The sequence below is a fragment of a genome, unplaced genomic scaffold, assembly GCF_019419815.1.
Source record: "Pyrus x bretschneideri cultivar Hongxiangsu unplaced genomic scaffold, Pyrus_bretschneideri_v1 Contig6, whole genome shotgun sequence".
Taxonomy (NCBI): domain Eukaryota; kingdom Viridiplantae; phylum Streptophyta; class Magnoliopsida; order Rosales; family Rosaceae; genus Pyrus; species Pyrus x bretschneideri.
The window spans coordinates 6,374,130-6,400,546 of record NW_025999798.1 but is presented as its reverse complement, the minus strand read 5'-3'; the positions used below and the strand labels follow the sequence as shown (position 1 = coordinate 6,400,546).

Sequence of the window (26,417 nt, the reverse complement as noted above, 5' to 3'; positions counted from 1 at the left end):
ACCCTCCAAAGTTATAAACCTTTGTAAGGAAAATCAAATCCCAAAAAAATCAAATCTTTCAAGCTCACTTGTGTATGCAGGACCAAAGTTTTGATTTGAAAACCTTAAATCGCCGAAGTTTTCTCGAAACGAAGCTCTAGGGTTCTCCGATTGAAGGTCGAATCTGAGGTCTCATTTGAGATTATGGGTTCAGGGCGAGGAGATAGAGAAAGATTGGTGGTGGTTTGGACCGGCGATGTGATCTTGCCGGAGTTTGGTGAGTGTATGACATGATGCGGAGAAGAAAGCAGAGAAGGACACATGCGAAGAAGATGAATGCAGCGAGAGTCTTAGCAGTCCTATTGTAAACCGGGGGCCTCGCTAAGACCCTTTAGCGAGAGAGTTAGTGAACGCGGGTCCCCTTCAATCCCATTAAACTTAGTCTCGCTACGTAACAAATACAGAATTACACTGATAAGTAGTCCAATTTAGTTCAGTAAAAATTAGTGAAGCCAAACAAACACACCCTTAGGGACTAAAGCTGCATAAGTTGCCTTTTTTTGTTTTTTACCCTACAAATTCCAACAATTGAGTATTTGAAGGCCGAATTACTGGACAATGAGCGAAAGACAAAAGGAGAAATGCAAAAAGAAAATGTTAAAGCAAAAAATAAAAATGTTGAAGTTGACTTCCAATTCTCCCCTCAAGCTGGATCAAGGAGATTGACTGATTGAAAGCTTGGACAGAAGTTAAATTAATTCGTGGGTAGGGTCTTGGTGAGAACATCCGCAAGCTGATCATGGTTGCGAGGATAATGAGTTTGAATCGTCTGGGATTGAACTTTCTCGAATGTAATGGCAATTGACTTCGATATGTTTAGAGCATCTCCAAGGGGATGTTAAATTCAAAACATCACATTTAAATTTGATGACTTATGTGGCAATTTGACATCTTCATTTATTTTAATATCCAACCGATATGTTTCTTTGTTATTAATTTAGTCTTGATATACTAAAAATTGGGTGAAAAGAAGTTAAAATTCACTCTAATAATAAGAAAAAATAATAGAAATTTTCTTTGGGCCCTAGCATAAAACCAAGGAAATGGAAGAAATTGACACCTACTCTCTTTTGCTGCCAATTTTGATTGTCACAGAAGAGGGATATAGGTTGGCTATTGGGAAACCCCAAATAAGAAAGAAGTCCTTTTAACCATATGAGCTCACAAGCAAATGACGCCTTGCCTTATACTCAGCTTCGATGCTCGAACGAGCAAATTACGTTTTGTTTTTTGCTCTTATGCGACCAAGTTTCCTCCAGCAGATGCACAATAGCCAGTGGTTAATTTTCGATCGATAGCATTTCCTGCCCAATTCGCATCATGTGTACCCCATAATTTAATTTGAATGTTGTCATTTTTGTTCAACAGAATACCATGAGCAACTGACCATTTGGCCCCTTCATGATAAGGAGATTTTGAGTTTCAACTCCTGCTAGGCAATTTGTTGATGATGTATTGGGCAGTGAGAACTCCTTGTGACCAAAGTCTTTTAGGCACATTCATTTGAAGCACCAATGCTTGAGTTTTTTCAAGCAAGTCTCTATTTTTCCTCTCAGCTACATCGTATTGTGTAGTGTACCTACATAACTTTTTTTATGTATGTTGCCATATGTGCTCAAATATTCACTCATGATTTTTAAAGTGTATTCAATGGCATTGTCTGATCTTAATATTCATTAGATGAGAATTGTCTGATCTTAATATTCATTAGATGAGAATTGATTCATGATGTTCTTAGACTGGATTTAGGCTGACTTGACTGACCCTTGGAATTGTAATATCCTTTGACAACTAATACAATCTATTCAAGTAGAACCCTCCACCAATCAGCTTCTTGGTGACTCGATCCTGAAAGACAACATTGTGATAGAAAAGGTGGCCAGGAAATTTAAAGAGTTTGTAATTCTCCCAACAGACAAAAGTTGGAAAGAAAAGGAAGGAAGATACAAGGTAGTAGACTCAACATTTTCAGAGAGCAAATTTATTTTCCCTCTACCTAGTTTTTCAAAGTCATGCACTTTGAAGATTGATTTGTCATGTGGTCAGTAGACCTTGAGTATATGATCTAAAAATCATGTGAAAGACTGATATTAGGAGCAGTTGAGAGAGCAGATATGATACCTGGAATGTCTTCTAATGAAACACTATCTGAATCTGCCAAGAACCAAGCAAATTTACCATGCAAAGCTGTTGGATTTCCACCAGTCATTTCCTCACACTCAGTGCTTCCCTTTTTTCTTCGGAGATATGTAGCAAATTCATTGATCAAAGTAGTAGGATTTGAAGTGAAGTTTGCTAACCCACCAGTGGTAAAGCTTGATGCATGGTTTGCTTTGGGATTGTATGTATGAGAACCAGAATGAAGAGAGATTTTTCAATGTGTCCGAAACACGGGGTGATACACCACGTGTCTCTATACAAGTAGTGAGATTCTTGTGTTAAAAAATCAATAACATAAAAATTAAAATTTCCCACCCCTTATATAATAATATGTGGTGTACCACTTGTATTATAAGCACAAAGAAAAATTTCTCCAAAATAAGAACTCTTGTAATCTCTAAAAACCTTGTGCTCCTTGTCAAATTTTGGCTTCAGCTTAGGATGCAAGACCCAACATCTATTTTTTAAGCGTCCAACACCATTGCAATAAATGAACTCCAAGTTAGGCTTTTTTCCCTTATAATCATTGTCTCTAGATGACTTGTAGTTGATTGCACTGTTAGACAGAGTCAAGTTTCCTCTTCAAAGAGAAACTCTTCAGTTGGTTTACTCAGTCAACAACACTTATCAAATGGAGCTTCTGTTAAAATCATTTGAATTTTGAATATTTGTTTTATTAGAATTAGTTATAGTATTTGAATTTCGAAATGTAAGCTTGTAAATAGGGTTTTTTAAACCCTGATGAAATCTGAAAAATGATTATATAAAGGTTGCTCCCTGCAACGTTAGGGGCATGCAATCACAGTGAAAAACCTTGCATAACCTTATGGCTTTCCTGCGTGTTTTACCTTCCCTGCAATCCTAGTTTTATATGCACATGCTCTAGCTTCTGAACCACTCGCCCTGATTCCCATGTTCATAACTTTATGCGTACTACTTCTCTTTGAATTATGGCACAAACAGTTGTAAATGATAGAAGCTCAGTATTCATTAAAATGTCTGTGATATCCCATTCCCGAAATTATTATTTTATTTTATTCTTGACATATTTCGAAGATTTGATTGGAATTAGTTCTTTATTTCTTCAAATTTAAGAAAAACGAAGTGAGGGGTACTTTAGACATTTCTAATTTTCTCGACCTTTTCGGTCAACTCTTGAATTGGTTAGGTAGAGTTCGATTCCATGAGCGCGTAGGCGTAAACAGATCCTATTTCCGAGTCAGAAAGGAGAAGTTAGAGTCGCTTGAAGTTGGTGGCATTTTGGTAATTTTACCAAAATGCTATAAATGGGAGTGAAACCTCCAGAAAAGGGAGAGGTTTCTGAAAAATGGAAAAAAGTTGTTACTAACCCGTTTTAGGGAGACTTGGACCCATAAATCCACCAAACTTGACCCGCTTGTATCTTCTTCATCCGAGCTCTGTTTTGGGTGATCTTGGTGTCCATCGAAAGCTCTTGACGAGCCCTACATCACTGTGTTGTTAGATTTCCCCATTTCTTTTTCATCTTTGCAGTACGAGGTCGCAAAGTCCACGAGTTTTCCGGCGGTTTTATCATTTTTCTGGTGATTCCGGCAACGATTTCTTTCAAATGAGATATGAAACTTCATCTACTCTTCATAATCTTTGAGTTGGTATGCTTAGTTTGTGCTTTCGTATTCATTTTAGAGTTGGGTGTTTAGAACCCTAGAAATCCGGTTTTCTCCAGTGAATTTGAACAGTTTCCGGTTAGAATTTATCATCAGCCTAGTTGTGAAAAATGTTTCCCTTGTTGAGCTCTAGCTACCACGTAAATTTGAGCTCATCTAGTTAATGTTGAAAATTCGGGGTTTCTAAACCCTCCATCTTGACTTCCACCGCGTGTGGCGGTGCGTGGGATCGTTCACGAGTGTTGTCTAGGTTTCAAATACCTTCTAGTGACCCTGTGAATCTATGTCTAACTTGGTTTCCAAAGATTCAAATGTTTGGTGTGGTGATCAATTTGGACCGCCACTTGTTTGTGTGATTGACGACAATCCGACCGTTGGATCATAATGAAACTTTAGTATATTATTCTCGAAGCATAATGTGGACTTTGGGAAGTTATGGATCATAAATCTGATTTGCGGATCGTTGTGGACCCCGACGTTGACCGAGAGTTGAATTGTGGTCAACATGTTTCTGATCGTTCTAAATAATAAAATTAGTACTATGGGAGACTTAAGTGAAGTCTAGTGGGCCTACATTGGTTAGAGAGTGACTTGAACATATGTAATATGTTTATTACCTTGATTTCTTATGTTGGTATCATCTGTGAATTTGACTTGGTTTTATAATGTGATTCTATTGAAATGTGATTATATATATATATATAGTCATAGACCTATGTTTACTAAACATGATTTGGCTTGTATACTGATGATGATCGTGATATGTGATTTGATGTGCATATTCGAAAGGTGGTTGATTTACATAGATGGTATGTTATGATGAAATGTGAGTGACTTTAAAATATGTGAATATGAAATGGTTTTATTATCATTTTTCCTATAAATTGTTAATTTTTATATTTAGCCAATGATGTAGTTATATGAAGTGGGATTTGACGTTCATATTGGAAATATGTTTTGTTTTGTATGATTGGCTTGATTTGATGAAGGTGAGGGCTAGTGGTGGACCGTTAACCCATTGTCATGGGGTTTGTTGCTTCGAAACATGTGTCAATGCTCGTTTCATTATTTCATTTCTTGTTTCGTTGAGCCTTTATAACTTAAGTAACTTGATTCATGTGTTGCTTCATTGATTGGTGGTTATGCAATGTACTCCGCGATTCCATTGAGTGATGGTCCGGAATCGTATCCTGGTTTGGATTCCATTGAGTGATGGTCCAGAATCCTTCCTACTCTACTCTGCGACTCTGTTGAGTGATGGTCCAGAATCGTATCTTGGTTTGAGTTCCGTTGAGTGATGGTCCGGAATCCCTCTTACTCCGCGATCCCGTTGAGTGATGGTCCGGGATTGTATCCACCTTAGTTCATTGAGTTTAGTTTGAGATAGTCGCAAAGGTGTAGGCTTAGGATGAACCGTGTCGCCCTAATTCTACTTTCATTGTGTGTATGTGAATATGGGTGTGAGATGTTATGATTGTTTGAAATGAACTTTTGGATGTCTGGGTGACTCCCTCGGAGTTTTCAAAAGTTTGGTATTGATTTTTTATGAAAGATTTATATTCAAGGTTTATAAATTGTGATTGATGGCTGGTTTTATTATTGTATCACATGCTTATTTTATTGTCCCTCACCCGAGCCTCTCAGCTTATTTGAGTGCCTGATTTGCCAGTGCACCAATTCCATAATATTGGCATTGACTTTACATTTGACAGGTCTGGGTAGATTATGAGAAACCGCTTGATATTTTGGTTCCGTTGAGTGGTCCGGAACCCAATATTGTTAGATTTCGTTGAGTGGTCTAGAATCCTTGCTCTTGTTCATTCTGTAAGGTGATCTTAGAATCCTAAATTCGAGTAGATGGGAATTACCCACAATATATATTGTGAAAATAAATTAGAATTACCATGTTATTATTCATAACCCAAGTTGGGAATTATGTAGAGTTCTTTAATTAAATTTGTGAAATGATATGTTATCTCACTGATTGATTAACGTAATTAAATATTAATATTGTGCTTCGTGATTCCTTGATATGTTACAAGCTATGTATTGAGATATAATGTTGGAAGCATAGTGATTGGTATGATGAAGTGAAATGTGATTTGACTTGTGTATTGGAAATGGTTGTGACATGTGATTGAAATGCATATTGAATTGCTTGGGAGATGTGAGGTCTAGTAATTGACCGATAACCCATTATGATGTGGATTTGTGCTCGATATTGCTTCGTTTCATTGAGTTTTCGTGAATTGAGTAACTTGAATCATGTCTTGTTCCTTTGAGCCATTGTTATGCTTCTTGGACTTCCGTTCCATTCTGTTAGGTGGTCTGGAACTGAGTTCTGCTTGGATTCCGTTGAGTGATGGTATGGAATCCCCTTTGGTGCCTTGGTCCGTTAGGTGGTCCAAAATCCCCTTTTCCAAAGATGTAGTCTTCAACCGAATTGTGTTGCTCTAGCCCACATGTTTTGACGTGTTGTATGTGTTATTGATGATGTGATTTTTGGCATTATCAATTGACGGGATTGTGGAATGACGTTGGATAGGAGTGTGGTTATTATGAGTATGTTAGTTGATTAATATTTCTACAGAATAATATGTACTTTGTTAATTCTTAAATATGTTACACGCTATGAAATGCGATTTTATGTGGGAAACCTGATGATTTATGTGATGGATGAAGTGGAAATGTTAATCGTCATGTGGGATTGTTATGTTGGATAACATTGTTATTGTTATGATTAGACTAGTTGATAAATATGGCTAGAGAATGGTATTGTGCTTCGTTGGTTCTTTGAAATGATATATGTTGTGAATTGCAGTTTCATGTTGCGACATAATGACCTATATATAGATGGAGGGGAAATCATGATTTTCAGATGGGTTTGTTATGTAACCCTGAGTCGAGTAATTTCATGCTTGTCAAGTTCTATTGATTGATTGAGAAATGTTATGCCTTTCGACTTAATCAGACTGTGATATATGTCAATTATTGTGCATGACGAACTATGAATGGCTTGATCCCTGCTTAAGGTACGTAGGCAATCTAACGGGGAGGTTAGATGCAGCCATAAGGCATACGAAAAATTTCTATGCGATTCGATTATTGAGTTGTGCTTTGCCCATATTCCGGAGGCAGTGTTTGATGGATACGGATTTTTGGTTACGTCACGTGTCAATTCTGGATGTATGTCGGGATTGGGGCGCGACAATATCAATGTGAAGATCTTCTTAGTCTGAGTTTAGACTAGCCAATAACTGCAAGATCTTATCTTCTTTAGCCCTTTTAAGCAGAGCAAAACTTACTTTCCTGTTGAAGTGCAGCAATATCCTCTTGAGTTGGAAGACTCGAGCAAAAGTATTTTGGTTTCCATACATCTCCTTGACTGCCTTCCATAGTTGAAGAGAAGTGTGAAATCTCGTCCTGGTCCCTGGATTTCACTATCCAAATTTCTTGTATTTTGTATTTTTGGGAATTTGATTTAATTTTTGTTAATTTTAGAGTTACAAAGCTTGGTTTTTTGTAATTAGTCATTAAAAATCCGTAGACCTTTTGGGTCACTCTTAAAACTTTCGAATAGAGCTCGATCCACGAACGTGTGGACGAAAATTGTGCATGAATCGAAGTTGTAATGAAGGAAAAATAAGCAAGCAAAGGTAAAGGCAGTTTCATCATTTGGAATGCTATATAAAAATGGCTCCCTTTACCCACGTTCGACCTGTGATACACTGTCCTAAATTTGTCGTATTTTATTGTATCAAACGTATGAAATTACCAAATTGCCCTTGAGGCATAAACGTTGACTTTCATTGACCATCTCAACGTAATGTGTATGACTAATTTTCTTAGTTTATTCTTATTGTACTCATCACCATGAACGCATGGGCATGAATGGATTCAAATTTGGAGTCATAACGGAGTTTTATGTTACGAAATATCTTTGGTCTTGTCAAATTTTATCGGTAGTTTTTAACGATTCTTTGAGTATAGCACTATTTCCTTTTTGGCTAAGAAACAAGTCAGTTTTGTTTGAGATGTTGAAGGTGAACGAAGTTTTTGACAACTGAAGTATTGTCTCACTTGATCATTGTTCTTCCACTGTTTGATGACATCGATAAATTTCAAATTCTACGGTGATGTTTTATTGAATGTTTGCATGTACGCTGATGCAGCATGACCAAGTAACGCGTGTGCCTCTTGATGGTTGGAACCGCATAAAGTGAACCATCATATCTACGACCTTGAGCCAATGGTTACCGTTTTACTTGAAAACCTAATGACACCATTTCTTTGTAGAAATTTATGTGGGATGAAAGCTGGGAACGGAACTTTGTGGACTTTGGAACATTATCTTGCTTATGCTCCCGTCAATGCTTTTCTTGATGTTGGTGGTGAGTTTTAAAGTCTCATGTTTCGCATCCTTCTCACGTTTGGGGTTATTTTCTGATCTAGCATGAGAAGGTCATCGCCTATACTCTTGGACATCTCTAACCTCACAGAAAGAATTATCTCATTCATGACCTAGAGCTGGTAACAATTTCCCTTGCTATAAAATCCGGTGACGTTTTCTCTATAGCAAGAAGTGTTGCATCATTTCTGACCAAATAAGTGGTAGTGTGTTTTCACCTAGAAGAGGGTTGAGCTTGAGATAAAAGAGGTGGATGGAACTCATCAGTGATTTTGATTGCACTTTTGAGTATCATCTTGGTCAAGCAAATGTCATAGCTGATGCTATTAGTCAGAAATCCTATGGACATCTTACCTCCCTCCGAGCTATCCATGTCCCACTATTGTTTTCTCTTCGAGAAATTGGCTTTACTTTTGTGCCCGATCCACGTTGAGTATTGTCGGCTCACTTCTAAGTCAAACCTGTATCAGTAGATTTCGAGTAAGAAGCCCAAGAGTTTGATTAGTAATGTGCGAGTTTGAAGGAGCAAGTGTTGGATGACATGAGACATGATTTGAAAGTCCAGGGAGTCGGAACTCTGTTGATAAGAAACAAATTGTTTTTGCCAAAGGGCAATAAACAAGGGACAAGGATCCAAAGTAGGTCTCATTGACTCACAATTTAAGGCCACTAAAGAAGAAATGTGAAATATCCGAAAAATGTTTGACGGTTTGAAACGTAAAGTCAACGTTCATGCTTAAAGGGTAATTTGGTAATTTCATGTGTTCGATAAAATTACAAAATACGTAAAAAAAATAAGGATAGGGTTTCATATGACCCGGTCACTGGGCAGCTTTTCAGGCACTGTTTCCGATAGATCCGACGACCAAAATTGTCGCTACCACCACTATTATGTTCGTCTCCCTTTCACGATCACAATCCACCAACTTTTGTTTTGTTTGGTTTCAGTTCGTGGCAGTTTGACGTCGTCATTTTTTCTCAAGCTTCCCGACCGATGATCTTCCATCTTCGACCACCCATACATCACCCACCACCAAGACACTCACTTGGGTCTGGGCTACAAAACCTAAACATCAGACTAGCAATCAAAGCGACTGTGGCGAAGCGATGACTATTTTGGCCACCCTTGGCTTCAATGATAGTTTTCACCGATTTTCGTCCACATTCAAACTCCAGCAAAGTACGATTAGCTTGATCCCTTCACAGGGCAAGTAGGCATTCTAACCTTAAGGTTAGGCATAGCCACAAAATAAATGAAAAGTTCATACACAATTGAACTATTGGTTTGTTTTTGGTCATGTCTCGGGATCCAAGCATATAATGACATGTATTATCGTACTTGATGTTAAATAATTCTAGGAACAGTTTGAAGTGTGAAAGGTATTGAAAATTTCAAGGATGAAATTTCTTTATGGGGGAGCATGTGAAATCCTATCCCCGTGTTTGACTACTCAAATACTTCATATTTTGCATTTCCAGAAATTCAATTTAATGTTCATTAATTTTAGAGTTACAAAGTTCAACTTCTCATAATTAGTTGTTAAAAATCTGTAGTGCCTTCGGGGTCACTATTAGTATTTTCGAATAGAGCTCGATTGCACGAACACATAGGCGAAAATCATGCACGACTTGAATGATATTGAAATGTTATTTGTCGTTGATTGTAAAATTGTGTGTTATTTGGAACTCTATGTTTTCATGCTAGATAATGCTGTGAGAGTTTTTGGAAGTCATTACAAATAAAAGATTTTTAGAGCTTAACAAAATGATGAACTACAATTGGCTTGATCTATTCACAGGATATGTAGGCAATCTAACCCTAAGGTTAGATGCAGCAGCAAGGTAAAACGAGAAGATCCTATGCTGTTGAACTATTTTTTGTCATATCTTGGGATACGAGCGTGACAACTTTAATAATATCTGAACTTAGGTATTAAGTTCTCCTACCTTTTCATTAAGGGGCGTGCTATTCTCACACCCCTTTTTAATTTTTGTCTCTTGATCTTTTTCAATTCATCTGATTCGACGGCTGAAAATTAAAAAGATGTGAGAGAAGTAAAAAAGGGTGTGTGGACCCCTTCATTAAAGTGAGAAGTATGAATGAAAGAAAAAAGAAGAAAAATAAAAAGAAAAAGTTGACAGCAAAGCAAAAGTAAAAAGTTAAAGCAAAAAAGAAAAAGTTGAAATTGGCTTCCAATATTTCTCAATAGAGCTGCAAAGCTGTGCCTAAATCTATTATCGCAACAGCTGTAACTGAGAACCTTTTCGTATTCTTCTATCATCGTAAAGCAGTGCCTAGATTATAACTAGTTCAGTGCCTTGGGTTCAAGCCGTGTAGATAATTCAGAGTTTCAAATTTTCATTTTAATGGACATGAATATTGCCTCATTGTGCTTGGGAAGAAGAACTGATTTGTGTGGGAACTTGAAGAAAGACCTTTGTATGGTTTGAAGATTAAAGTGTACGCGTATTCATTTATACAATCTTTTCACTTTCAAATTTTACCAAATCAACGGTATCCACAATGGCACAATGTATGAAGCCATTGAATAGTTGCTTTTTTTATTAGGGAATTTTAACACAAAACTCTCGGTATTGTTCACTTTAACAAAAAACCATATTTTTACACTAAAAAGTCAATCTAGGTATTATTCACTTTACCCTTTATTTTGCCCTTATCGTTAAAACTCAATTTTCAAACCCTTTTCATTAATTTTTTTTTTTTAATGAATTGGAAAATAAAGAGATTGCACACTGAGTTTATTAAACTTAGTACAGTACAGAGATGAAAAGACATATTTCGTCCAATGTGCAGGAAGCTTGTTGCATATAAAGATTTTTCAATTTGCCTGGAACACGGGATGATACGCTACATGTCAATATACAATTGGTGGAAAGTTTTTTTTTTTTTTTTTGTCTTTTTTTTTCAAGTGCATTATGACATGTGGCGTACCACCCTGTGTTCCGGACACACTGAAAAATCTCACATTGAATTCCTTATCTAATGACATTATATATAGGTAAGCCCCTCTTGACGCAAAAGATAATTGTTTAGCCTTAACAGTTTGTTAACCAATTTCAATTTTATTGCCATGGCTTGTTATCTCTTCCAACAAAATGGTTAAATACTTTATCTGCTTTATGTTACCGGTTTTAGTCTAAACAATATGTGCTTGCATTAACACTATTTTTTGTTTCAGGGTTTTCGACATCATTTTCAGATTCACCTCCAACTCATTATGCTCTAAAAATCCTGTCGTTTTCAGTGCTAACCAAAACTTCAGCGGACGAATATGAGTCGGGAGAATTTGAAGCTGGAGGATACAAATGGTAAATCCCTCATTATATCATCTGCTAAAGTTTGAGTTTAATATCATCTTCTCCGAGCTTATGTTTGTCTCTCACTATCTTACATTAGTTCTATGACATTTTCTTTTTTGTAATGCAATAATGTGTTTCGTATATCTTGTGCTGTGCATGTAAACTGGTAAAAATAAAATGTTAGCCATACTGTATGTTTGCTCTCAGGAAACTAGTGCTCTACCCGAATGGAAACAAGAAGAAAAATGTGGAAGACCACATCTCTGTTTACTTGGAAATGGTTGGAGCTGATTCACTTCAGACTGGATATGAAGTATATATTGATTTCAGGTTCTTTTTGCTTGATCATAATAAAGGCATGTTCCTGGTTCTTCAAGGTACATATTACCTACTTCAAAAGTTAATTCTCATCAAGTGTTCATATTCATAGACCGGAAATTTTTCTTGTTTGAAAATTGCAATGCTCGCTGCTCATTTTCTGATCATTATTTGTTACCTTGTGTATTCCATAGATGCCAATAAAAAGGAAAAATGTTTCCATGCGATGATGCGTTATTCGGGATTTGATAAGCTTATCACTCTTACATCATTTACCAATCCTTCCAACGGATATGTCATTGATGATAATTGTGTGATTGGAGCTGAGGTCTTTGTTTGTAAAGAAAGAAGAGCTGGCAAAGGAGAGTCAATCTCGAAGATCAACGATGCTGTTAAGTGCAAGCATGTTTGGAAGGTTGAGAACTTTTCGAAGTTAGGTACTGAGTGCTGCAAATCAGAACCATTCACTGTTGGAGAACGGAAATGGTATCTCTGCTAGGCCCTTTATATTAATACCCTTGATAAGAGAATTTTAAATTTTTAAGGATCTATTTGGTACTCTACTTGAATCCAACTTTTTAAACTCAAAAACAATTTTTAAGTTTTATGTCTTAAAAACTTGTTTGGTATAACTATTTTAAGAAACTAAACTCAAAACTAACTCAAAAATAGTCTATTCTCTAAAAACATAAAAAGTGAGTTTTTAAACTTAAACTCACTCCTTTCTTTTCTCTCCCTCCTCCCCTCTCACTCCAAATCTATCTCTTTCTCTCTTCTTCTTTCTCTCACCTTTTTTTTTTAACCTTTTTCATCTCTTCTCTAATCCGCTCTGTTCATTCTCTCAGTTATTTCTCTCACTCCTCTTCCTCTCTATCTCGTTTGATCCTCTCTCTTCTTTCTCTTTTGTTCAATCATCTCTTACATTTTTTCCTCCTCTCTCATCTTTCTCCCTCTCGTGCGATCCCTTCCTTTTAGATCTTTGTCTAGTTTAAGTCGTAATATTTAAAAATTTTAAATCGAAAACCAATCAAGTTTTTGAGTCTTAAAGAAAATTGTTTTCAAGAAATGTTTTGATAAATGATAAAAAATTTCAAATAGAATACCAAACAGGCCCTAATCCACCGTATAATCTCTTGTCACTCATCTTGTTTTACCTGCAATGATAAACGAAAGGATGAACTTTGAGTTTCAAACTATATATGCTATTTTAACTACATAACTTTCGCACTAGATGTGGTCGATCAGTGTAAAACTTGATTTTTATTTTTTCTAATTTTTTTTGGAAAACCTCGACTGTACGAGGGGAATTTTATTAATAACGAAAAAAGAAGTTACACCTAGTCAGGAGGGACATAAACCTAACCCCTCATAACAAAAATACATGAAAAGAAGGGGATCACTGTAAAACTAGCTGAAATTTAGCTTCCCATGTAGGAGTTTGCTCTTTTAATTCAATCCCAAAGATGTGAGGTGAACTGGATCCCATCCCAAATAACGAAAGACATGTAATAAAAAAATCATCGTATCCTTCCTAATGTTGCAGGAAGATAAATCTCTATCCCAAGGGAAATGACCTTGGAAAGGGTACTCACATATCTCTTTACTTGGAATTGGATGATCCGAAAAAAGGTGCTGGTTCCAAAGTATTTGCAATGTTTTCCCTAAGCATTGTAGATCAAATGCATGCAAGACAAGAGAGCATAATAGGTAAAGATTGTCCTATTTCAGTGTTTTATTGCATGCATCCTTCATAACATCGGCGTGTATTTTGTGTAGGTAACAGCTGGTTCTGTACCTCAAATCTGACTTGGGGCTGGCCTAAGTTCATTTCGCTGGACACTTTGAATCAGGCAGGCAATGGGTTTTTGGTGAAGGATACTTGCATAGTGGAAGCAGAGGTCACTGTTCATGGAATTGTAACTGCACTGTAGTTGGCAGTCGTATGTTTTGGCTGTTGCCAAAAAAATGTTACGATTCAAAGGACTAAAGGCCTTGTCACTGTTCATGATGTTGTAAAAGCACTGTTTAGATGTGGGAATACCGTAGTGCTAAAATCCTTGTTCACCAAATGACTTCTGATTGAAGGGTATTTTGATGTTTTTAATTAATTTTGGCTGAATTTTGTGACTTTTGCGAATTGGAAGGCCGCTTTTCTTCTTTTTAAGCATGTTATCGTTAAACATATTGAGCCCTTGGCATGCACATTTTTTAACATTTCACCTCGTCGTGTGAGGTCAGTTAAGACTAATAAATGGGCAACCTTTGTAGATGATCACTGTGTGTTTTGAGAGGACGGTCTTTGTTGGTAAAGAAAGAAGAACAGGTAATGGAGAGTGTCTATCAATGATCAAGAACGCATGCATCAGTTTAAAGGAGGTAAAAGATCGGCCTAGTACGCTGAGCGTTTAATTGTATATAATGCCATATAACATGTGGGTTTATTTCTTCTGTGTAGATGATCACTAGTTTAGTGCCTTTATTCCGGATTGGGGTTGGTCTACGTTCCTTAAACTGGACACTTTCAATCAGGCAAGCAAGGGGTTTCTGGTGGTGAAGGATACTTGCATAGTGGAGGCAGAGGTCACCGTCCATGGGATTGCGGAAGCACTATAGTCAGCTTGTATTAGGATTCGGATATTGTTAAAATGATGTTAATCGTCTTACGAATACGAATGAAGATATGCGTCCTTGATATGGTTTTACTAAAAGTGGCGTTCTACAGACCCTAGAGCTGCAGTCCTTTCCCACCAAATGACTTGTGACTGAAGTGCATTTTGACAGGACCTATGTTCTTCAAAAATTTGTCGTGTGAGAAATATGTCGAGTCTTGACGAGTAAATTTCAAGTAGCATCGCTTGTGTTTAGCTAAAAACTTTGTTTGGCTAGTCTGATCTTAACTTGTTTGACAATGCTAAACCGTAGACATTGTCCTTTTAGTAAGAACTAAAATTGCAGAATATGTGTTTGGAAGCACCCACAAGCAGGTGATGGATACCTTTTCAATGAAACAAAGGCAACCCTTTTGAAGCAAAGCATAACAGTTCAATCTTTAAAAGGTTTCAAGTTAGGAATAACACCGTTAATTTTTCCTTACTAAAAGCGGGAAATTTATTCTGCAACTGAAAAGCAGTTGAATTGTTTGTAATTGAATCATTGGAAAATTAAGTTTATCGACATGACCAGTCTCAACTTCAATGACCAAAATGGTAAGATGCTCTATCTGCTTGCTTCAGTGTGTTGGAGTTGAAAGCAGTAACTAATGTACAAATTTTTATTTCAGTGATTTTGAGAACAATTTGGGATGCACCACCAACTCATTACACGGTAAAAATCCAGTCAGTTTCATTGCTCACCAAAAACACACTGGAGAAATATAAATCCGGGAACTTTGAAGCTGGAGGATACAAATGGTACAATCCTTTCTCTCAATTTCTAGGAACAAATTCTTACTATTTCTTTTTTCGTAAGCTTTGCAATAATTGCTAGTATTTTCTTCTTATTTTCGAGCCGCTTAATCTAGAGTACTATAATTTGTCGTTTTGCTGCAGGAAACTTGTTTTCTATCCAATGGAAACAAGAACAGGAATGTGACAGACCACACCTCTCTTTACTTGGTAATGTCAGGATCAAACGCTCCCCAGATTTCTTCGGAAGTGTATGCTGTTTTCAGGTTGTTTTTGCTCGATCAGAACAACAGAAACTACCTTGTTTTTGAAGGTACTATTTCTTTCATTCAATTCAAAATATAAACAAGCATATAGTTCTCATATTTGCGAAGCATCGTCTCATTTTCTTATATGCTTTCCATGTGCATTGCTTGGAACAAAAGGAAATGCGCTTTCATGGGTTGAAACTCGAATGGGGGTTCGATCTATTTGTCGCCCATGGTGTTTTCACTGAAGCTTCCAATGGATTACTGATTGATGACACCTGTGTGCTCGGAGCGGAGGTCTTTGTTTCTAAAGAGAGCAGCACTGGCAAAGGAGAGTGTCTATCAATGGTGAAGGATCCTATTATGTACAAGAATTGAGGGATTGACAACTTCTCTAAGCTAGACGGCGAATCCTATGACTCAAAAGTATTCACTGCCGGAGACCAAAAATGGTATGTAATCCTAAACTTGTTAGAATTCGCTCCCTGTATAAGAAATTTATATCGAAGATATCGGAAACTTAAGCACAGTCAAGTAAAAATTTGTAAATGTGTTGGTTGTTTTGCAGGAAGATACAGCTCTATCCCAAGGGAAAAGGCAATGGAGTTGGTACCCATCTGGCTCTTTATCTGGCATTAGCTGATCCGAAATCTCTTCCTCGTGGCTGGAAAATATATGTAGAGTTTAGCCTACGCCTCCTAGACCAGGTGCATGCCAGGCATCAGTTTGGTAAAGGTAAAGATTTGCCTCATCCTATTGCTACTTAATCAGATGACGAAATAAGGATTTGAAAAAGTTACAAACTTTTAAATTAAGGGTGGTTTTAGAAGAGAATGCGTTGAAATTGTATTTTTTATTCCCAATGTGAGGTATAAAATACAATCCTAGAGCTGACATAAAAGGGAAAGGATAAATACAATAATTACAATCCCATATTACAAGGAATCACCCTAACTAAGGAATCCTAAATTGTAGGAAATTATATACAAGTCAACACTCTCCTTCAAGTTGGTGCATATATATTACACATGCCCAACTTGTCTGCAAACTTAGAAAACTTTTCACTTGAGACTGCTTTGGTGAGAATGTCTGCTACTTGATCTTCCGTTCTGATTGGAGGGATTTCAATTATTTTCCCTTCTATCTTTTCTTTAATAAAGAACCTGTCAACCTCTACATGCTTGGTTCTATCATGTTGCACCGGATTGTGAGCAATATCATGAGCAGCCTTATTGTCACAAAACAATCTCATCGGCTGACTCTGTTTAACACCCAAATCTTGTAATAGAAACTTAAGCCATAAAATCTCACAAATACCAAGCACCATGCTTCTATATTCCGATTCCGCACTTGACCTTGCTATTACATTTTGCTTCTTGCTTCTCCACGTGACCAGATTTCCACCAACAAAGGTAAAATAACCAAATGTAGAGCGCCTATCATCCGTTGAACCAGCCTAGTCAGCATCCATATAACCTTCAATTCTGAAATGACCATTCTTCTTGAACAAAATACCTTTTCCCGAACTTCCTTTCAAATAACTCAATATCCTCATAACGACACTCATATATTGTTCTCCTGGATCATGCATGTACTGACTAACTACACTTAAGGCATGTGCAAGATTTGGCCTAGTGTGTGCCAAATACATTAATCTTCCCACTAGTCTTTGATATCTTCCCTTATCAACTGGTATAGTTAAGATCAATACTTAGCTTCATTCCTTCTACCATCGGAGCAGTCACAGGTTTGCATGCAAACATACTGGTTTCTTTAAAGATCAATAATATATTTTCTCTTTGATAGAAAAATTCCTGACTCACACCTCGACATCTCAATCCCAAGAAAATATTTTAGAGGCCCCAGATCCTTAATCTTGAATTCTGTAGCTAAATACTTCTACAATGTTGCACGCTCATCAGGGTTGTTATCAGTAACTATCATATCATCCACATATACAATGAGTGTTATGAGCTTCCCATTCCAATGTTTCAAGAACAACGTGTGGTCACAATTACTCTACATATATCCAAATGCTTTCATCAACTTGGTAAACCTACCAAACCATGCTCTCAGAGACCGCTTCAACCCATACAATGATTTCCTGAGCCTACACACCTTTTGTCTATGTCTGTCAAGAATGTTACTCCCTAGCAGGAGTTCCATATAGATCTGCTCGGTCAAATCTCGATGTAAGAAGGCATTCTTTACGTCAAACTGTTGCAACGACCAATCTAAGTTTGCTACTAAGGATAATAAAACTCGGACTATGTTGATTTTAGCCACTGGTGCAAACGTATCAGTGTAGTCAATCCCATACTTTTGTGTATACCTTTTTTTCCACTAACCTTGCTTTAAAACAGTCAACTGTTCCGTCTGCTTTGTATTTCATTGTACAGACCCACTTGCATCCCACAGGTTTCTTTCCAGCTGGCAAGTTTGTCACTTCCCAAGTAGCATTCTTCTTCAACGATCTCAATTCCTCGCTCATTGTTTCTTTCCAGTGAACATTTGCTAAGGCCCCATGCACGTTATTAGGAATAGATACAGTAGATAATTGATGGACAAATGACTTATTTGATTCTGACAGGTGACAGGTAGACACATAATTATTCAATGGATATTTGACCCCTGAATCTATTTTTGGTTCACTCACATGATATTTGTGTTTAATTTAGATCAGCCTTATAAGTTAGGTATACCTCGGTTAATACACTTTAGAAGACGACAAATAGGTAGAGCTTCCAAAGTGGAATGTGATTGGTTATGGGTATTAACTGGAGATGAGTGAGTGTGAGACTGATCTGTGCCATTTTGTTGAGTCACAGACCTATATTCCATGGCCTGCTATTAATTCGTGCCCCATTCCAACTGTCTAGAGACAAGAGGTTGGTCTGCTGGTTTTGAAGCCCAGAGAACGTGGGCGTGGGATTTTCTTGAAGCCCAGAGATGCAAGCAAGTCATAGGGCCCAAATTCCGTAGGCTCTTCAGGAAGCTATTGACCATCATGAGGCCTAGATTCCATGGGCTCCTCAGCTACTGTGGGCTGTTGCATGTCTACTCCAATCAGGCTGGCATAATCAAGGGTTCGAACTTCTTCATCTAGCATCTCTCCCTAAAATAAGGACCCAGACGAACTATAATACATATCATGTTCATGAAAAACTACATCCATCGTGATAAACATTTTCTTGGTTTGAGGGTGATAACAACAGTAACCCTTTTGAACGGTGGCATATCCCAAAAATACATAAAGGACAGTGCGAGGGTTAAGCTTACTATGTCTTTGAGGTGGGTGAAGGTGGGCAAATGTTACACATCCCAATACATGGGGAGATAGATTAGAGACGGGTGGGCAACAAGTTTTAGACATGAGGGCCCGCAAAGGCGTTTAGAAGTCAATGGTGCGAGATGGGAGACGGTTGATAAGATATGTTGCCGAAGTCAGGACTTCTCCCTAATAATGCAGGGGAAGGTGTGCTGCTAAAAGAGCGGCATGAACTACCTCTAGCAAGTGTCGATTCTTTCACTCAACAACTCCATTCTATTAAGGAGTGTAAGGGCACGTAGTTTGATGAATAACACCATATTTGTCAAGGAATGCGCGAAGTTCCACATTGACGTATTCACCTCTATTGTCACTGCAAAGAACCTGAATATTCATATTGCATAGTAACCATGTGCTGAAACTTTTGAAAGGCCGAATTAACTTCGATTTTAGATTTTAACAAACTAACCCAAGTCATTCATGTACAGTCATCAATAAACGTAACAAACCAGTGAGCACCACCAAAAGTACCAATTTTAGATGGACCCCACACATCATAATGGACAATCATAAAGGGAATAAAACTTTTATTCAAACTAGGAGGAAAAGAGGTTCTATGGCTGTTGGCCAATTCACAAATATCGCATTTAAATTGAGAAACATCATTCTTAACAAACAAACAAGGAAATAACTTATGTAGGTAACCAGATAAAGCATGCCCAAGACGATGATGCCACATCCAAACGTCTGACACTTTATTAGTCTTTACCTGAGATGTATCAATTAAAAGAGCTTGAGTTAACAATCCAACATTGTTTGTTGTCAACTCCAAGTAGTATAGCTTTCCTCGTCTAATACCATAACAAGTCGTCTTCCTCGTTCGGGTGTCCTTGAAAACACAAAAATAAGGTCAAAAAATAACCAAACAATGTAAGGCAAGGGTTATTTGTGTAACATACAACAAATTATAATTTAGAGACTTACCATCATTACATGCCGTAGCAATTAGAGCCGATGCCTTGTCAGCCAGACAATCCGATTCACTTTTAGATTCGATGACGGATGCATGAGGTTTGTTGTAGCAGGGATCGCGGGTTTTTTTCCCAATTCTCAAGATATCCAATCAACTCGAAACAGCGGCTCTTGAAGTGCTCCGTCATACCACAATGTGGACATTTTCTGAGATGACGGTCTCGGTTTGCTTGGTTGGGTCGGTTAGACCCTGACCGATTCTCACCCTCAGTTCTGTCTGACCTATTTGGTGGCCCACATGCCTTTGCTGCCATAGCCGAAGGTTCAACCTTGTCCACTTCAGTCTTCATAGCAGCTTTTCGTCTTCACAACGAATATATGCAAAAGACGCCTGGAGCCCAAGAGGGGGATCCTTGCGCAATACTTCTCCACGCACTTGATCAAAATCATTATCTAGTCCTCCAAGAAAGAGGTAAACTCTCTGCCGCTCAGTTGAAATTTTGTAAGCCTTGATGTCATTTGCACACTCCATAGCCACTCTATTACAGTGATCCAATTCTTGAAAAATTTCGGTCAATTCCCCAAAATATGTAGCCAAGGAACGACCATTCTGACGAAGGCATGATGCCTTCTGACTTAAGAGTGTAAATTCTGACTTCTTCGTTCTCATCAAAATAGGCTGTCTTAAGAGAATCCCAAATCTCTTTTGCTATGGGTAAACGGATATATTGTTTCATAATCTTCGATTTCATGGATGACAGTAGCCAACTTTTCATTTTTTTTGATCTTCAGAGAACCAATCATCGTACCTGGGATCGTTTTCATCTGGAGCCTTGATAAACCCATAAAGATATCCCATTCTTTTTCTTCCAGCGATATGAGTTTGGATGAGAAGAGCCCATAAATCATAGTTCTTCTCATCAAGTAGCATACTGATGTTAAAGTTCGAGTTGTCCGAGTCCACTGTAATAGGGACAACAGATTTCTCGTCACTTTTCTCTGCCATAGATGGAAAAGATTGCTTCAGTGATGTGGATGGGAAAAAATAAAAAAAAAAACCGACGGGACCTACAGACTGGGGAACGGTGGAACTGATGTCACAGTTTCTTGGACAACAACAACGCAAGGTTGCTTGCTGCTTGGTTGAGAACGGTAACGACAAGGGAAACAGGTCGCTCGCTGTGATTTGTTCAGAGGGGCAGCAACGGCACAGCAGTCAATCGCTGATCAGAGGCCCAATGCTACGGGAGCAGTGGGTTGTTTTTTTCTAGACGATGTGCTGAACGGCTCAGTACAGCTGGGAATCAATGGTGGTATCATATGATACCAGTTAGGGTTTTCCTGGCTCTGGTGCCAAGAAGAGAATGCGTTGAAATTGTATTTTTTATTCCCAATCTGAGGTATAATGTACAATCCTAGAGTTGACATAAAAGGGAAAGGATAAATACAATAATTACAAGGAATCACGCTAACTAAGGAATCCTAAATTGTAGGAAACTATATACAAGTCAACAGTTTTATTGCTGCCTCCTCATGAAATTCAACACACCAACGACCACGACCCTCGTGTTCTTCGTGGCGTTTAAATCTCGATGGAATACAACAATTTTGGTTGGTTGTTGCGAAATGTTGCAAGATGTTGAGACTCGTGTGGGGCTTCTAATAAAAAGCAACTGAACATTTTGAGTAACACTCAAAGAACGATAGACGACAAAATTTAATTTGTTTAGTGCCATCTAGTTCTATTTTTTTATTAAAAGTCCGTAACCTATTTATGCCTTCTAATCCAAAATACTTGTAAACTGATAATACTTTTGTTGCTACAAAAATACTCGTAAACTGATAATACTTTTGGTGCTTGTAGCAAATCACTGGTTCAGTGGGTCAAATTCGGAGTGGGGATGATGGAGATTCATTACACTGGGACTTTTCAAGCAGGCAAGCATGGGGTTTGTGTTGAAGGATACTTGCTTCGTCGAGGTAGAGGTCACTGTCCATGGAATTACGAGTGACTGTAGCCAAATTGTAAAACAGTAACACATGCCTGCTGTGTGAAACTTTGGGGGTGTAAAGGCAACAGGAAATATTATGTTTGGAAAAGAAGACGTTTCACACAAAGGAATTCTTGTTCGGAAAACAAGAGATTCTTCCAATGCAAAGAGGTTGAAGGTGGATTTAATTTGGTATATAATTAAGTTCTTTGTTAAGAACTTTGTGCACAACTAGCTCCAGTCTCTTAACAAATCTTTAAAAAAAAAAGGCCACTCACGCGTGAGGCGTCATTTTCTCCCTATGTGCAAAATGATAAGAATTCCTTTGTGTGAAACGTCTTCTTCTCCCTATGTATAAGAATTCCTGTTGCCTTTATGCGGAGAGGCGAGTACATAGATAACATACTTAGTTACTTCGTCTCTCTATTTATTGTTTATGGGATCCAGGATGCATTCAGATTTGAGCACACTATCTATAGAAGCTTGTTGTACTATATATTGGGCCCTAGTATTTGGGCTACACGACCTAGCCCATGAAGCATGTAGGAGGTGAAGGGGACCCTTATTCTATAAAAGGGATCCTTCACCTCACTTTAGAGGATATAGCAAAGAGAGCAAACCCTAGCCTCCATATTGTAACCCTCAATTTACATAGTGAAACCGGATCAACACCAATGTGGACGTAGCCCAACTTGAGGTGAGTCACGATATATCTTTGTGTTCTTGTGCGTTTATGTGATTTACAATTGGATTTACGTTGGTCCAAGATTGACCCAATTTTGCGCATCAACAACGCTAATGTATGCTTGCATCACTATGCCTTCTTGTGTTTCCTCTATTTGGTTTCAAGAGTTTTGAGATTGTTTTCACATTCACTTCCAACTCATTAGACTCTAAAAATTGAGTCGTTTTCGTTACTAACCAAACATTCAGTGGATAGATATGAGTCGGGAGAATTGAAAGCTGGAAAATACAAATGGTAAGCCCTAATGTTCATGTCCTACAACATAGTTGTTTTCTTACTGATGTAATTTGGTGTTCAAATCATTAGTTACACACAAAATTTTGGGAAAAGAAAAAAGGTATGCCAGGCATGAGTTTAAAGAAGGTAAAAGATCGACGTGGTACACAGATATATAGTTGTATATAATGCCGTATAACATGAGGGTTTATTTCTTCTGTGTAGATGGTAACTGGTTCAGTGCATCTATAGTGGATAGGGTTTGGTCTACGTTCCTTAAACTGGACACTTTCAATCGCACACAAGGAGTTTGTGGTGAAGGATACTTGCATAGTGAAGGATACTTGAATACTGACACTCTCTCTCCCCTTAGCCCATTCACTGACACCCATTTCTCCAGTCTCCAGTCTCCAGTCTCCAGTAAACCCACACTCCACTTACTCTCTCTCCCCTTAACCCCACCCACATATTTATCACACTCATTTTCCTTATTTTTTATTTTTCGTTCAGAACCCACCCTTTTGTTTTGTAAAACCAGATTCTCTCTTTATTCACTCTCTGTTCTTCTTTAGGGGGTGTATTCAATTGGGGTTTTGAGAGATTTTAATTCTTTTAATGAATCTAGAGGTATTTAATTAGGATTTTAAGTGATTCTCTGAAATTCAATGTGTATTCAATTAAAATTTTAAGATAGTTTATTAAAATCCTTAGAAATCTGGATGTATTCAATTAGAATTTTAAAGAAGTTTATAACATTCCAGGTGTATTCAATTAGAAATTGATTTTAAAGAATTTGAGAAAGTTGAGGAATTAGAGGGAATTATAGAGATTTCGTAGTATATTTTAAGTATCGACAAATCTCACCTCTCCCTATAAGATTTTGAAGTAATTAAATCAAAATTTTATATGAAATTTCTACAAATCAATTAAATTCCATAAAAATTCATGAATTTATAAATCCATTAAAGTTTCTCATATCCTCAATTGAATACATTCCTTAAAATAAGCGAACCAAGACTCTCCGGCTAAGTTTCGGCCAAAACTGGATCTCGAACCAATAGAGAAAAGTGATCCTCTCATGGTCAGCTTCCTATCTACGTAAGTGGATTTCTTCAATTTTAACTTTTAGATGTGAAAATTCTTGAGATTCAAGATCCTAATTCGATTTTAACTTGCATGTTGAAGATTTGGTTCATGGTTGTGTTCGGGAGATTGAATTCGAGCTGGGTTGTAAGAAAGTGATTCAAATTGTTGGATTTGGGTAAGAACCCGAGAGACCCTAACCCTAATCGAAGCTCTCTTTTGATTTCTAAGTGCTGGACTTGATTTCTGTGTTTTTTATGTGAATTATTTGAAGATGGTGAGTTTATATAGGAAAATTTCGAACGTTTTCACTAGAATTTAAGTGGGTAAAAATGTATAGAGTAATTGGTTAGAAGAGATTTTAAGTTCACCAGATCTGGGTTTTTTCAAACCGCACCATGTATGAATTTGTGGTTCTTTTTGGTTTTGAGTTTATATATTTTCAGATCTGAGTTATTGTTTATTTTGTTTTAGTTTTATATATTTTCAGGATCCCAATTTCATGAGGAACCAAAGGTGTGCTAGGAGGCTCAACGAGACTAAAGAACGAATCAGCCTCCCCAGTAGTAAAATGAGATCTCCAAACTATATTTGGGTAGGTTTTACTTTGATTTTTAATGTCTTTTATTTATGTATGAGAAGTACTCAAAAGATGATTCTTTTATGATGGAGATTATAAGTTTTTGAGTTGTTTGTTGATTGAAAAAAATAATTCGAGATCCGACTTAGCCATGTAACCTTGTGCAAAGTCTTATAGGACTGAACAACCTAGTAATACATTTTTAAGTTTTTAATGTTTGAAAGTTTTTTGGTCCTTGAACATCACTGGAAATATGTGGTAGTTTCCCCTTTTGTTGGTTATGTGAACTGCTTTATGGAAATCTCAGAAATTTTATTTGTTTTTTATCTTGAACACTTGTAAATGTATTTTTTATGAGTACTTGTAGTTTCCCCTATTAATCTTCTGCTTCCATTGTTGGTTGTTTTGGATGGTGGAGTTATTATATAAGCACATACAGGCTACTCTGCTTGGGTTTAGTTTTAAATGCATTGAAAATGGAGGGGAAATTGATGCCAATGCACCTTGGGACTACGCTGAGATTCAGATTTTTCCATCCCGAACAGGTTAGCTTTTCACCTTCTAGTAAATTTTATTCTTTTAAGGGCATATGTTTTCTCCTCTGTTGTATTGGATTATAAAAGTTTATTCTTTCTGTATATGCTACACTAAGTGCATTATTATTTCCCGTTGGTAATTCCTTTTGTTCAGGTGATATTATGTACTTATTCAAATCATTGGAGAGTAACTACATGTTTTTTTTCGTATTAGAATTGATAAGTTACCTTTCCTCTCTTCCGACTTATAAACTAATAAATTGATAAATTATAATGATCTTCATATTGTTGTATAGTTCCCTACCGAGTGGAAGCACAAAAGAGATCATCAAAACTGAAACTACTTGATTATAAGCAGGTTAGATTTCAAGAAACTTATTTATTAGCTTGTGCTTGCCTGGTTATTTGTTTTTACTTATTCTTTGCCTTTTTCCTCAATTTGGCTGGTTTTGCATTATGCTGCGAAGAGTATATCTTTCTACTACTGTAATTAGGACTAGTGTAACAACTTGCTATTTAGCTACTCTCTTACATAAGAAATCATTAAAGTCTATGATGTGTGTATTTAGGCAATGATTGAAAAATATTATGTATTTTGGTTGGCGTTTCTATCGACACTTCGCTACATAGTGTTTGAAAAAAAGTAGCAATGCATCAGCATCACTGCTTTTATTGCTCGATAGATTTCTTACTCATGTTCATTTTCAGAGGCTGAAGCATGGGCTAAAGGTTGTTTGCGGTGGTTGAGGGTTGTCTGGCATGCGAGGAACTCGAGAGTAATGGTATTTGTTAGATTCTTAGAGTTAGTTAAGAGTTTTTCATGGAAGAAAAAATGTATTAGGAATTATTTTCATTATCTGTATGAATAATTTCTTATTGATGGTATTACTATTTGAATTTATTTATTTTTATATATTTATACTATTGGGCATAATAGCAAACTTGTGCTAATAGAAAAGTCATCTAACACAGATGTCAGAAAAGAGAACCCTTATTCGTGCTGAGCTTTTTGAGCAACAAAGACCATATTGTGCCCAATGGTCAAATGCAACGCCTATAGAGGGCACACATAATATAATAGTTGCTGCACTGTTGCCATTGGTCTATGGGCACATATGTTGGTGCCCTTTGGCCTCAAAGGGCACAAATAATTTATTGTGTGCAGTGCCCATATTTTTTGTTGTGATTGTTAAAATGATGTTAATTGACTTATGAATATGAATGAAGTTCTACGTCCACGATATGGTTTGTACTAAAAAGAGGCTTTCTATAGAACCCTAGAGCTGCAATCGTTTACCACTGACCTGTGGTTGAAGTGCATTTTGATAGGACTAATGGAGGCAGAGGTCACTATCCAAGGAATTACGGAAGCACTATAGTCAGCTTGTATTAGGTTTCGGATATTGTTAAAATGATGTTAATTGACTTATGAATACGAATGAAGTTCTGAGTCCATGATATGGTTTGTATCTAAATGTGGCG

The 26,417-nt window shown here is 37.2% G+C and overlaps 1 protein-coding gene and 1 pseudogene across 1 annotated transcript; both read left to right on the top strand.

The window, feature by feature from the left end:
• The first annotated feature begins 11,286 nt into the window (after window positions 1-11,286).
• LOC125471314 (probable inactive serine/threonine-protein kinase fnkC) lies at window positions 11,287-14,056 on the top strand. Its single transcript, XM_048571596.1, has 6 exons — window positions 11,287-11,373; window positions 11,454-11,583; window positions 11,782-11,951; window positions 12,087-12,378; window positions 13,436-13,599; window positions 13,669-14,056. The coding sequence occupies exons 1-6, from the start codon at window positions 11,346-11,348 to the stop codon at window positions 13,821-13,823; spliced, it is 939 nt and encodes a 312-aa protein (XP_048427553.1). The 5' UTR covers window positions 11,287-11,345; the 3' UTR covers window positions 13,824-14,056.
• Window positions 14,057-15,450: 1,394 nt separating this feature from the next.
• Window positions 15,451-16,440, top strand: LOC125471315 (annotated as a pseudogene).
• Window positions 16,441-26,417: the final 9,977 nt, after the last annotated feature.